Source organism: Saccopteryx bilineata, chromosome 5, assembly GCF_036850765.1.
Source record: "Saccopteryx bilineata isolate mSacBil1 chromosome 5, mSacBil1_pri_phased_curated, whole genome shotgun sequence".
NCBI lineage: Eukaryota > Metazoa > Chordata > Mammalia > Chiroptera > Emballonuridae > Saccopteryx > Saccopteryx bilineata.
In genome coordinates, this window is record NC_089494.1 from 56,549,328 (window position 1) to 56,564,578 (window position 15,251).

General features: G+C 34.2%; 1 protein-coding gene across 10 annotated transcripts in view; it reads left to right on the forward strand.

Moving 5' to 3' along the window:
* Positions 1 to 15,251, forward strand: part of ZNF385B (zinc finger protein 385B) — a 452,357-nt gene that overhangs the window by 387,104 nt on the left and 50,002 nt on the right. For all 10 annotated transcript variants that reach the window (XM_066233194.1, XM_066233202.1, XM_066233192.1 and 7 more), the window contains one exon: positions 11,240 to 11,350. In XM_066233194.1, coding sequence (XP_066089291.1) covers positions 11,240 to 11,350 — 111 coding nt within the window. The remainder of the gene's footprint in view (positions 1 to 11,239; positions 11,351 to 15,251) is intronic.

A 15,251-nucleotide genomic window follows, 5' to 3' on the forward strand; every position in this document is an offset into this window, starting at 1 on the left:
CAAATCATTATTTACAAAGAAAATCAACAATGAGAAAGGCTAAAACCTAAGTGACTATCTTCTATTTCAGATATTAGCCTGCCCTTCTAAACTTCAGGATGAATGTTTTCCTCCAGTGTACTGTAGAATAATCACTTCTCATGCCCTTCTCTCAAATGAATATCTTATTTAATATTTTTTCACATCTCTTGAAAAAATATTTTTCAGTTCATATTAGTAAAATGATTTATTTTTTGTTATAGTTTATCCTGAAAAGACATAATACTAAATAACGTAGGGAACCTGACTCATTTATCTCAGACTCTCTTGGTGAATCCAGCTCCTGTTCCCATCACGCTGAATAGTGCACCCTAACTAGATTTGTTGGTATTTTTCTGTAGGTCGTATAATTTATTGTCAACTATGTATACCTTGGGATATTTGTGTGTTTTGATATAAATATACCTCATTGAGAAATATAAATCTAAATATTTTGAGGACAGTTACTTTTCCACAGACAAAAAATATTAATAATATCGGTCATTTCATTTCTTCTTCTGTGCTATTAAAATTCACACTAGATGTAACACCTTATTAATTACCTGAAAGATTCTGGTAGTTTTATGTTTTGTTTTCTTTTAATTTTTGAAACTTTTCTCATATTACTTCAAAAGGGCATATACAATTTTATATGAAATTTTTGTTATCTTTTCTTTGATGTTGTAAATATTTTCTATCGGTATACAGTCATTGGCCAAAAATTATTTTAGACTTGTCACATCTTGATAAAATGTGAACCCTTTCAAGAACTTTTTTTGTATCCTGATGGAAAAATATTTGTCTTTCCTAATGGTTTCTGGTCACATCTAAATATTTGCTTGTTCAAAAATGGAAACAAAAAAAGAAAAGTATTGGGTGTCCTTAGGAGACATAATTTAGCTCTTTCCCATAATGCCTTTGACCTACATTGAAAGGAGCAGTTGCAGTTGGGTTGAGGGTAGTATGGTCTCCCATAATACATCACATGAACCAATTAGACCTTTCAAAATACATTTTTAAACCTGAATATGGGTGCTTGTACGATTGAATTTCAATTCTTTAGTTTACACATCAAATGTATTAATAGGAACATTAACACCCAAAACAGTGCTGAATATGTGTGTGTCCATGCAATGAGGTATGAGTGGACCTTCAGTTAATCTCATACCTGAAAGTCTTATTTATTAAACTGAACTTTTTGAAATGTTCTTTGATGTGGGTTCTTAAATTACCCAGCCACATAACTACAGCTTTGCTGCATCACCGTTGATCCCTGGCAGCATGGAAAATCCCTAGGCATGTGAAGCCAGCCAGGAAAATGGGACATTTTACATTTGTACTGACCATATTTATTACATCCAAGGTTCTGCTGTCAGAGTTAAACATTCAGCTTCAATAAGGTACTCAGGTTTTACAGCATCTCCCATTTACAAAATAACTAATATCTGAAAAAGAACTCTAAAGTGCTCCTTTTACTCAGAAAATTTAAAAATTATCTGTCAAAAGTGTTAAACTGATTTTCCACTAAAAAGATGGAAATGATGAAACCATCCATTCATTTGCTTTTAGCTTTTTGTTTTTACCATTTGGTAATTCTTTTAAAATTCTAAGTGTTACAAATGGAAAGCATTATTTTCTTGTAATATTGTCACAAAAGAACTTAGATCTTAGATAAAAATATGTACCTATTTAAAAAACAAAAGATGGCCCTGGCCAGTTTGCTCAGTGGTAGAGTTTTGGCCTGGCATATGGATGTCCCGGGTTTGATTCCTGGTCAGAGCACACAGGAGAAGAGCCCATCTGTTTCTCCACCCATCCCACTCTCCTTCTCTCTCTTTCTCTCTCTCCCTCCCTCTCCCACAGCCATGGCTCTACTGGAGCAAATTGGCTCCAGGCACTGAGAATGGTTCCATGGCTTCCACCTCAGGTGCTAAGAAGAGCTTGGTTGCTAAGCAATGGAGCAGCACCCAGATGTACAGAGCATCATCCTCCAGTGGGCTTGCCAAGTGAATCCCGATTGGGGGATGTATGAGAGTCCGTCTCTCTGCCCTTCCTCCTCTCACTGAATTAAAAAAAATAAAAATTAAAATAAATAAATAAAGAAAGAAAGAACAAAAGCTGTAACTGATGGTCATTTTGCTATTCACTAAGCACCAGGCCAGTCACACTGTACAGAAACCCACTAGAAAGGTCTCTAAAAGAGATGCATGTGGCACTTAGAGAACTTCCAAAATGGAGTTCCCTTTAGTTTCCCGTTCTCCTTGAGGATATTATGACAGTGGTGGCTCTGAGATCCAGCTGTTGTCTTGGGACTTGACAGTTGAAGAAAATCCTCACAAAGATCTTGTAGACCACTTTGAAAGCTGAAGAGCTGCCCCTGACTCTCCCATTATTGTATGATTTTGAATTCTGTATCAACTCCCCTCATAGAATAAAGTTCTTATTTAGTATGGCTTTATGTGTAAAAGTATCTGTATTAGGACAACCAAAATGTTTATAGGAATTTTCCATAGTTTCATTCAAAATATTGTTTCATTCCCATTATCCTGTTTTAATATTTTATGTTATTTAAAAGATTGAAAATACCTCATTACTTTAGATATATGTCTCCTTAACTTGAATATTGTATGTTTGAAGGCTGTTCTCCACTGTATGTCCAGCTCCTAAAAAAAATGCATGACAGCCACTTAATAAACTTTTGGTAAATGAATTAATTTTCAAAAAAATACAGTTTTGTGCGAACTGAAAGTCATTTATAAATGTGTGATGTGTTGGAAAGCAGCAAAAATTCCCGAAGACAGAACTGTTTAAGTTGATATGAAATAACCTCTAAAAAGGTTGCATCTTTTGCTATCAGAGTAGCCTAGAAAGAGGACATTATTTTATGGCAGAAACTCAAATCTCTTAGCATCCTGTTTCTTTTTATTCTTCCAAAAAACCAAAAAACAAATAGAATTTTAAAAAAAAAGCTACTAGAAATGCAGTTTAGTTTTCTTTTCAAAATAGATCTACAAAATAGATAACAGTGTTTTTTTCTTACACTAGTCATCCTTTTGGTCACTGGAATATACAACTCTTGTTCAATGAATCCCAGTGCTTTCGCCTGATTATATGAAATTTGAGTGAAAGATACCAAGCTTTCTTTCTTTTTTAAATTAAATTTAATTTATTTTTATAATTCCTTTTTAGATTTTATTTATTCATTTTTAGAGAGAAGGGAGAGAGTGAGAGAGAAAGAGAAGGGGAGAGGAGCAGGAAGCATCAACTCCCATATGTGCCTTGACCAGGCAAGCCCAGGGTTTCAAAACTGGTGACCTCAGTGTTCCAGGTCGACACTTCACCCACTGCACCACCACAGATCAGTCTGATACCAAGCTTTCTCAATCACACACACACAAAAAAAGGAGTTGCAGGGGAAGGAAGTTCTAATTTATGCTCTACTTTGATTGGATGCTTCAAATCTCTTGGCTGACGCCCACTTATATTTTCTATTAGGAATATTTACCACCACTAGGGAAGCTCTGGAAAAGGATTCTAGGATCCCACTTAATTTCTACAGTACTCAGAGACTATTAAATGTCAGCAAGCCTCAAAATACTTACACGCATACAACATTTTGATAAGATAGAAGTAGTACTATTAAAAATAGCTTTATTAGATCTGAGACTTCAATAAAATGTAAACTGTTATTTTCTTAAGTATGTATTGTGCTATGTTAGTTAGCTTTTATGCCAATTCTGAATGACTGGTTAACTTTCTGGTGGAGTAATGGTATCCTAGTAGAAAAGGGGAACATTTGATTTTGTTTGCAAGGCACAAGCAATATGAGGATTTAGCAAGGAGCTGAGGATTTGTGGGGGAAGCGCCTTTCCAAACATAATGGTCCTTGGTTGAGTCAACAGCCTGTGAAGAGAGTGACATACCATTTGTCTTCCTTCAAATGATAATGATAGTGTGCAGGTAGATGCCTGTTAAGAGGCTCTGGGTAGGAAAAGCAGAGTGGCAAGTCACAGCTTTTACACATTCCAAATGCAAAACTACCGCCTCACAGTAGTGTGCAATCCCAGTGCAATGTTCCCTGTGGTTTCATTCTTTTGAGCCTTCTGATTTGAAATAAAAAACAGTACAAAGTTGTGTGGCTGAGCTAATGTTGTCAATAACATGCAATTGTTTGTATTTTTTAAGCTGTGTCTGTTTCTGTTTTTCAGGGATTTGGGAAGAGTAAAGCGGTAATATAAAAGCATGTGGTCAGACCACTTAAATGTACAAGGCAAAGCCTATTATCTATTTATTTTTGAAGTTACTTCGGAGAATAAGGCTCTCCAGTGATGTTGCTATCACTTTTAAATGTGTCACTTCATGAATATTTGAAGTTCTAATGAGACCCTATTGTCATATTCTTTTCCATAAATCTGATATTGAAAAAGGAAGTGATGAAAAAATGTCATTCTGTTTGTACTACTGTAATTTGATAATATCGCTATTCAAAAAAACAAAACAAAACTGATGCTTTGCCAAACTTCCTGAAAGCCCTAAATCACAAGGATTTAGTAACTGAGATCCTCTTTGCAGTAAAACCGGGACAGGTGGACAGGTGCAAAATAGGACTTTCACCTGCCCTGTGTAATCTTTAAGTATTCCCAGAAATTCCTGTGTGTGTGCACGCAGGTGAACGCATGCGCACATGCATGCAAACACACACACCCAACAGCTACAGTGGGCTAAGAGGACAGGACAGCCCTAATTTTTACTTATGACTTTCCTGAAGTTGCACCAAAAAAAAAAAAATGGGGTTGCCCTAAAAAAGGCGTGAATGGGTCAAAAAGAAAAAAACCCAACACTTTTCCAGGAAATTTTTATTTAAGCACCAGGTAGACCTTATGTGTAGTTTGCTCCAAAAATTCTAGGAACAGTCATCCTTTTCTCCCAAATCGCACACCGTACAGGAGTCCCAGGCACAGTACCCATCACCCCTGCTCAGCGTTCATTACGGAACATGGTGAGGAGGGACTCCTGCCTGAGTTTGAATGCTGCCTTCAGACCTAAAAACTTGAAGGTGACAAGTAACTACAGCTAGTGCTCGACTTATGACCACAATTGGTTCTAACACACCAGTCGTAACACGATTTGGTCGTAAGTTGAGTAGGCTATATGTACAGTACTGTGAAATGATGTTATAAAAATCTTTAAGTCATATTTTATCATAATTTTTTTCATTATTGTTATCATAATTTTCTTTGTTCATTTTATGCCATTTGTATCATCTCTACACCATTTTGTTTCTTATTTTTACATTTGTCAGGTTTAAGTAAAACACTGCATTACCAGTATTACTGGTTTAATATTTGCAAAGACAATTTCCTCTTGGTAGACATCTTGGGAGGGGTTTGATGAAAAATATCCAAGATACAAAACACAAATTGCTGTACTGAGTCTGGGATAACAGTTGAAACGGTGCACGTGGAGATGGTAGTGCTGCCGGAAGCTGGTCCGCACTGTCATATGCCCAGCTGGGCAACGCTTGCGCAGCCAGATGCGGAGCAGTCTGGTGAGGAGGGACTCCTGCCTGAGTTTGAATGCTGCCTTCAGACCTAAAAACTAGCAATTGTGGTTGTAAAGTCAAATTGTCGAAAGTTGCATAGGTTGTAAGTCGATTGATATTTGTAAACCTCTCGAAGCCTCAGATTCCTCATTCGCAAAAGCAGGGTAATAATGGTTTCTGCCTCATGGTATGAGGGGGACTACACACAATAATTCCTGAGTATAGTTTCTGATACATAGCAAGTGCTCTGTAAATCTAAGCTTTTATTATTATAATATTTTGTATTGTTATTATTATTACACAGCTAGAAAAGTAGTTACAAGGCAGATATCCCTGGGAGGATAACACATTTATGACACGGTTAAAGGAAGGATGCTGAGAAGATCAGAAAAGAGGGAGAAAGTCGAAAGTAGGGTTGGGACAGAGAAGAAGGACCTTTATGTGCCTGCTCATGCCTCTTTTTTGTTTAATGATCACTTCTTTTTCCACTCTCTAATTAAATAGAATATGTACTATCTTTTTCACTTTTCAACTTTCATTATTACGTACTTTCTTATGTTTGACTCATCCTACCCTGAGATCTGAAACATATTAGGTCTCCAGAAATGTTTGTTGGATGACTGATTTTTACATTTTATAAATCAAAAACCTGTTTTCTACTTTTGTTTAGTAGAAAAGCTAGTATTGCCTACTATAGTGTACAATAATGCTTACCAATTGGTTTTTCAAACACTGGTTAAAGTAGGTAGCTGAATTTCAGATGAAATTTCTTCCACCCATTAAAAATAGTATGGGTATCCAGTCATTTAACCACATAGGAGAAAGTCCTGTATAAGTTTTGAACATTCCTTTTTACTTTTTTTTTTTTTTTTGTATTTTTATGAAATTGGAAATGGGGAGGCAGTCAGACAGACTCCCGCATGCGCCCGACGGGGATCCACCCGGCACGCCCACCAGGGGGTGATGCTCTGCCCATCTGGGGTGTCGCTCTGTTGCAACCAGAGCCATTCTAACACCTGAGGCAGAGGCCACAGAGCCATTCTCAGCGCTCGGGCCATCTTTGCTCCAATGGAGCCTCGGCTGTGGAAAGAGAAGAGAGAGACAGCGAGGAAGGAGAGGGGGAGGGGTGGAGAAGCAGATGGGCGCTTCTCCTGTGTGCCCTGGCTGAGGATCGAACCCAGGACTCCCGCACGCCAGGCCAACGCTCTACCACTGAGCCAACCAGCCAGGACTCCTTTTTACTTTTCAATTGGGTGGTATTCAATTTACTCCCATACCAGTCCCACTTGCTATTGAAAGCATAAGACTCTTACAACAATACAATTCAAACTTGATGTCTCTTGAAAGTTATTGGGGTGGTTTGGTTTCATCTAGAAAAATTATCTAGAGTCTAAATATTCTCTAGTGTTAAGTCCATGTAGCCCCTATCTTAGATTCTCTCGCCTCCTGTAGCATTCATCAGCCTTCTGTGTAGTGCTGCACTGTGATTCCTTCCCCTGTGGCTTGGTTTTACTGGAAGCTGTATATTTTTATCATTGCTTACACTGTGCAGACATAAATTACTTTTGGTATACTCAGTGGAAGTAATGATCTTTTTAAAAATTCACAGAGATCTATGATTCCATAATCCTGGTGGAATACACCAAAGATACCTGTTCTTATTTTGATACTGAAAATATAATAGATGTTATGATAATGCCAGCTTCATTAATTTTCTTTATAAGTACTAATAATATGTTAATTTTTCTATACATGGCCTCTAGTTATCTCATTGATTCTTGGTAACAGCCACAACTCTATTTTTTTCATTTTTATTATCTACTAGTTAATTGCACTAATAGATTTTGCTTTCATTTCTACATGATTTTCATGAACTCTTGCTGCTTTTTTGTTAGCTGCTTTTTCATTAGTAAGCAGTTCAGGCTTTTCAATCAGAGATTAACAAAGAAAAAAGATTTTTTTAATGTTTATACAAATGTGCTTGCTGGCCTCAAAATTTCAGATTACTACTTCTAACTTACTTTTTTAGAAAAGAAGAGGCTTATTTGGGACCAATAAATTCTGTCAGGTAAGGAATTCTAGTAGCTAGAGCTATATGGTAGGGTTTTTTTCCTTTAAAGAAAAACTTTTTCAGCATTATTTACCAATGAATCTCAATCTTCTCAATCCATAGACAGCTTTCTTGTGCAATGTAAACAAACCTGAACTAATTTGAGTATTTAAAAAGGAATTTTTTTATTTAAAAGTGATAGTGATATTATACATTTTAATAAAGATGTTTGAAAACACTTGTTCACTTTTAATAATCAAATGTCTATGAAATGTCAATCGAAGATTTTGTTGTATAATTGAAATACCTATAGTAATTTTCCTGAGTATGCTACATATGATATAAAATAATTCATATATAAAATTATAGTATATACTTTGACTATACTAAATTTTTTATTGAAGTTTTTTGTGGTGACACTGGTCAATAACTTATATAGGGTTCAGGTGCACAGTCCCACAACACATCATCTGTATACTGCATTGTGTGTTCACCACTGCAAGACAAGTCTTTGTTCATCACCATTTAGGCCCCTCTTAATGATTTAATTCATCTTAAATGTCTTATTTATCTTGGAAATTGGTGATTTAATAAAATAATTATCATTGATTTAGTTATACATATCTCATTATGATTATAGAGAACTGACATTGAATTAATGGATGAACAAATTTAAGTTTACATAATAGTTATTTTCATCTAACTTTTAGAGTATTATAAGAATAAGAAAAAAATTCAGATTTTTATCACTTTATACTTTAAAAAAGAGAGAGATCTGAAAACATTTTCTAGGTTCTTGCCAAGTCTGGATCCCGTTGGAATGACTCAGATATTTGTAATTATGGCATCAGATGGAAAATACACAAAACATCCCCTAGAGTAGACAGTGTCACTTTCAAGGTATCACATAGCTTGGCAAATGGAACATTCTTTTTTATACCACTTAAAGTTTTCTTTCAACCAAATCATATTTCCCAAATGATGAATAAGAAATATAATTAAAGAATTCTATGATAAGTACCAGAGATAGATAAAAGAGAGTTAGGCAGGATAAAACAAGTGGATCTTTTTCTGAAATACTACCTATAATAAAATAGAGTATCAAGTGGAAAATAGAAAAAGAATCTTGTTCCAGGTAAAAAAACATGGAGGATGAAATTTTTATATGATGAGTGATGAGAGACGGGGTAAAAGAGCTGTATTATTTAGTTGATTATGTGGGTATGAGTAGGATCATGTGTATAAAATAGAGCAACCAATTCTGGTTAGAGTTTATTGAAAGAACCTCCTTAGTTTGCTTTTTGGGGTGCAGATGGCTGGAAACTCATCAGCCTTTGTTTTTGGAGTGCTTAGCTACAATTCACCTTTCAGGACAGAGAGCTTCCTTCTTGGGAATATAAATGGACATTTTTAGGCTGATGTGCAAATTTGAACTTGGAGTAGAATATATTTGCATCAGGAGTTATTTTTAAAATGATGTAGACAGATAATTTACAAAATGTAAAGGGAATGTTTATATTCAAGGGTCATGTTGGAACTGTCAAGCAATATCTTGGTTTACTAAAAAGTTAGAACTAGGTTTTTGCAGCTGTAACTGTCTTTCTATATTGTGGTAGGGGAATATCTAGGATATATGTATTTATTTTAGATGATGAAGGTTTTCAGTTTTAATGTTAATTTTTAATATATTTTTTGAAATGAGTAATAAGAAAGTATATACATTAATACTGTGATTTTATAATTATTGCTATGTTTTTAAAAGTATTTTAATTTGATTAAAAGAAAAAAATATTAATTGAATAATGATAACAGTAGTATATGGATATGGCAAAAATAATGAGAGTGGTGTGTGAAAACTGGTGTTTGAGAATATTTATATAGTTTTGCCCCATGTAGTTTATATATCACCAGATGTATCCTTTAGAACCTGAGAATAGAAAATAGTTTTTTTAATGCTCTTAATTTTTAACTTTGCAAAATAATGTTCCTTTCATCCTGCCAATATAGGTAGGCTGTTTTCTTTTTCTGTTCAGACTGATTTTCCATTTCAAGTAACAATCAAGGAATCTAGTTTCATGTTTTACAAATGGATGAACGAGACTTAAGTGTATGCACTTGTGAGTAAACTAAGAAAGTGAATAAGGTTTTATTTTCTGACATTTTGAGATGTCATTTCCCCAAGCAGGCCTTTTTTTTTAATTGTAATTCTCACTATACAAAATTTAATATAATCCTTTATTACCTTGAATAAAACAAATCCCCAGATTTTCCAATAATTCTATTTTAAACTTAGTAAACATAATACTCTTAACATTTTTTTCTTTTACTTTTTATATTACTATACACAAAATTTATTTGGGAGGAGTGTATATAGTTCCATGAATTTTAACACATGTATAAATTTGCATACCCACCACTACAATCAAGTTATAGAATTGTTCTATTATTCCAGAAAACTCTCCTCTTTGAAATAAGTGTCCCAAAACGCATAATTGCTTTTTATAGTAGCAGTACAGTCTATCATTTCTCTTAAACTTGTAGCAAAAAATAGGATACTTTACTATTCAATAATTTTGTTATCCATCCTTCTTTCTAATGTATTTAAGTTTTTCTAATAGTTTATTTTTTACTTTGTTGATTTATATTCCTGACGAAGCATAGTCTTCATTTCTCTTTTCTACCAAATATCATCAACTAATCCAGTCCTAAGCTCTAACCACAGGAGATTTTCTAGACGATGGTGTCAGTTCATGTTACATCTGTTTATAAGTAATGCTTTGTTCATCATCCACATTGTTTTCGAACTGCTAGTTGGCCAATGTTAATGCTGGGGATTATTATCTGGAATACACAAGAGAATCACTGCTGTGTCTCTCTTTTTATAGCCTCGGAAAATAGTGTTTTCTCTTTTCGCAAGTATTTTCATGGTTTCATGCCATAACTTTTCTATGGTTGAGTACTTTCATCACTGTGTATTTTTTTGAATAGGTATGGTTTACTTGTATAAACCAAAGAGAGGAAAGTTACAAATTATAAGTAAAAAAATTCCACTTGATCAATATTTAAACAATAGTTGCATATTAACCAATCTGTTATGGGCATTTGAGTGTACAGTAGTGACATGAATTTCCAGTAGAATGAATTTTATCGATACTACATGAGGAGTAATAAATTATTTTAAAGTAAAAATCAAGATTTTCTGGGCTGTGATATAAGCCTGTAATGTATGACTTTGTTATAAATCACAATTTAAGAAACTTAAATCTATCTGTGATTATTGTCAAGGTCATTTTAGATTCTCATAAATATTGTTACCTCATATAGGAAAAGCATTAACAACTTAGTTTTAACCTTGATCTTTGAATCTTAAATTTTCTTGCTTTATGATTCTTTTATTGTTTTTCAAGGCTGCATATATATATATATAATTTCTTGGGATGTTGGGCTCTCCTCTCATTTTTGTCTTCAATCCCTGGAAACAAATATATTACTATTTAACGAGATTCTTTATTATTCTTGTTTGGGAAGAAAAGTTGAAATTTTAAGAAATAATACAGCTAATTTTACTTGCTCACACTGTTTTCTTTCTTAGAAGTTATACATGAACTGTTTTATCATTTGCTCTTCAGATGGATCCTGTGCAAAAAGCTGTCATTAACCACACATTTGGAGTGTCCATTCCCCCAAAGAAGAAACAAGTTATTTCTTGTAATGTCTGTCAGCTTCGCTTTAATTCGGATGTGAGTATCACCTTTTCATTGCTCTCTGTGGTCTGTCAAGCTGAAAGTCTGATTGTTCTAAATATACACATCTCTTCATGTTTGCATACTGTCTAGCAGCTACTCCTCAAGGTGGCCCGCTTCTTTCAGTGTGCCAGATTTTCAAGGGATTTGGATTCAACATTAGAAACTTGACTGATAGAGTGGCTAACATAAAAAAAATCAAGTCTTTCTATATATAATCAGTCTTACCTATACCATTTTACATTCCATCTCACCAATTATATTTACTTTTGAAAAATACTTAAATAGCAGAAAGTAGTTTTTGAAGTATAAAATGAAATGAAAGTATGAAAAATATTAAAATGTAATATTATGCTAAAGAAAACCATTGTTATTACTCTTGAAAACAAGTGTCACATTTCATATATGCCAAATCACATTGACTACCTGAGAAAATAATTTACTAGACAATTTATATTTTCCCAGACATGGAAATATATAGAGGAAGGTTTATAAATTATTTTATTTGGCCAGCCTAATTATCCTGCTAAAAATCACATAACAAGAAAAGATTATAAATTAATCTTTTATGAAAGTAGATTTTTAAATGTATGAATAAAATAACAAAATCAAAATAAATAGTATTAGAATGTTTATAATAATACCCAATTACCAAATAAAACTAATGACTAGTACAAATCTGAATCTGGAGAGACATATTGTATGTGGTATTCCTTGAGTTACTCTATCCCAGAATCCAATTTGCAAAGAGTATATTACAGGATTCGTGTTTATTGAAAATACTAAAATAAGAAATACTCTATAAACACTGTATAATTGCAAAAGACAAACTATGGACACAGAAATCAGATCAGTAGTTAACAGGGACTGAGGGTGGGGTTAGGGAATTGACTACAAAGAACTTTTTTGGGTATATATCTCTTCATTGTTGTGGTGATTACACAACAGTTTTTTGTTCTTCAAAACTCTTGGAACTCAATACCTAGAAATGATTTTTACTGTATGTAAAGTATACTTAGTAAACCTGACTGGAAAAAATCAGTGTCATAGGAGACATGAAATATTTTGTAAATAGAAGACTAATTAATGATATAGAAAACTACTCGATATATATTAAAGTAAATGAAATATTACCCTTAGATTTGAGGTATAAAAATTAAAGAACTTTTGCAAGAAAAAACAGAATAATAAATACTGAAATAGATCCAGGTATATTTAACAGCTTTGCCTAGTTATTATCCAAATTTCTACAGTGACATAGAGATAAAAGTATTTTTATGAATATAAAATGAAAATGTTCACTACTTAACTGACTCCTTACACAATGATCTCCCACCTGAAAACATGCTTCAGGTATTTCCTAATATTCCCAGTGCTGCAATGCTAGGTGTTGAAAACATCTGATAATATAATGCAAAGTGAATCTGTATGAACATGGAAGAAAAGGCAGATTTTTATGAAGTCTGTGAATGTCATGTTAGAGAACTGCTTAAAATAAAGCAACTGACAACGGAGGATATGTCTATTATAAGAGTTAATTTAAAAAGAAAAAAGTAACAAGGTTGATGATAGGCTCTTCAAAACAAAAGGCTTTGAATATAAAATGAATAATAGGGGCTTTAGTCAATTATGAATCCCTTGAAAAACCAATAAAACCTATATTTACATGGTTCAAAAAGCAAATTAATTTTAAAAGATACATTTTAAAATATTGTTCCATCCCATTCCCCATGCTCCCACCTTCTGTGCTATTCCTGTCTGTAACTAGTGTAATATTTCTTGCTTATCTTTCCTGACTTTGTTTATAAAATATAACCAAGAGTGAATCTATATTCTTATTTCCTCCCTTTTCTACATAAAAGGTAGTGTACTATTTGTAATTTTATTTGGCTTGCAGTTTTTACACGATAATATATCCTGGAGAATTTCTTCTATCAATACATGGAGCACTTCTTCACAGTTGTTTTTAGATATGATTGGCAAAGATGTTGATATCCTAATCTCTGAAACCTTTCATTATGTTACCTTATTATGTCAGAAGGGAATTAAGATAATAAATGGAAATCAAGTGTGCCAATCAGCTAAACATAAAATATTTTATTTTGGATTATCTTGTGGGCCCAAGAGTTCTTAAAAGTAGAAAAATGAGGCAAAATAGAAGTTAGATTAATGTGATGTGAAAATAACTCTAGTGGCCATTGTGGACTTTGAAGGTGAAAGAAGGGGCCAAAAGCCAAAGAATGTGGGCAGCCTCCAGAAACGGGAAAATCAAGTAAATTAATTTACTCCTCGAACCTCCAAAAGAGAACACAGTTTTCCAAAAGTATTAAGATACTAAATGTGTGTTGTTTTAAGCCAGTAAGTTTGGGATAATTTGCTACAACAGCAAAAGAAAACTAATACAGTAGTCTACATGTGGCTGCTCGGCAGTTTATTTAACTAGTCTCTTCTAGGTGGACGCTTAGGTCGTTTCCAATCTTTCGGAAGTACAAAGATTTTCGTAGTCAACAAACGACGGAGCTAAGACATAAGTTCAGTTCCTTTGCTTCTAAATCCACAGCTCTTCCTGTTTTATTATGTTGCCTCATATAATAACTTTACTCATTTTTTTTATATTTATTGAGCTTTTATTTATTCCAAGCACTGTACCAGGCTCCAGAAACCAGCAGCAAATTTACTAAGAGTGTAAATGAAAGCATCTAAGATTTAACCTTATTGGAACCTCCCTAAACCTGCACAAGGTTTTCTGCTCTGTATTTTTATTACCCTATACATGGAGCAGCCATATGGTACAAACACTTGAGTAGGAATCCTTGAATGTAATTTAGGTTCTAAGTCTTAACTTGATAAATTACTTGACCACCGTGGGCCACAGTTTCCTCTTTTTTGATACAACTTAAAATGGACTACATGATCTTCTGAAGGACCTTTCCAGTTCTATAATTAAAAATCATTTCCCTGGCATTTCTGTTAGAAGGTCAGGGTATAAGCACTCTTATTTTATGGGTAGGACAGTCAAGACCAAGAGAGAATGACTACAGGTTTTGTTTTTTGTTTATGTGATGGGTTGGCCGAGGGTGAGGTGGAAGTGTGACAATCTTTCTATACCCCAGAGTTGCTCTGGGGGTAGGTCCACCTTCGGCTTCATTCCAGGTCAGGAATTTTCTCTGTATTTACTAACAGACACAGACAAATGTATACATGTGAGGATGTGACCACCAGCTTCCTTGTCATCACTCAAAGGCTCTGTGGATTATGGAGAAGGAAATAAGATTTCTGGGTCCTACTTAGGCTCTAGGCGGGAAGGCCACATGGTCTGGATGGCACGTTCACAAATGTGACATATACTTGTTCTCTGTGGTTAGTAATGGTGCTATAATCTGCGTAGCTGAGCTCTACAAGTGAGCATGTTTTATTTGGGAGAGAGCTTATTATTTTATAATTATCCTATTTACATTTTAATGTAAGAATTAGAAGATGCTCATCCTTATTTTCTTTAATAACACTTCTAAACCAGCCTGAGACTGAATTGCTTTCACTCTTCAGTGTAGGAAATATGGTTATTGAAAAATCTGGAGGGCAGATTTGCACAGTAAACAGACTGCTCTCTGCAGTTTTCCATTACCCTTATAAAACGTACCCGGGCAGGCTTCATTCATTAAAATTCAATGTGACCTAGTTTAAGTGTCCCGTAGTCCAGCCCCCTTTGTCCAGCTTTTATCATCTCAGTAGAACCCCACTGTTGGACAGCAAAAGGCTACAGCTTTATTTACACAATACAGTGTTATGCAAATAAGCAACATTAACCACAAACATTTCCCAAATGAACTTTTACAAATTAGCACCATTAACTTTGCCAGAGGGCCGACATTGCAGTCCAGGAATAATATGTCTTTCC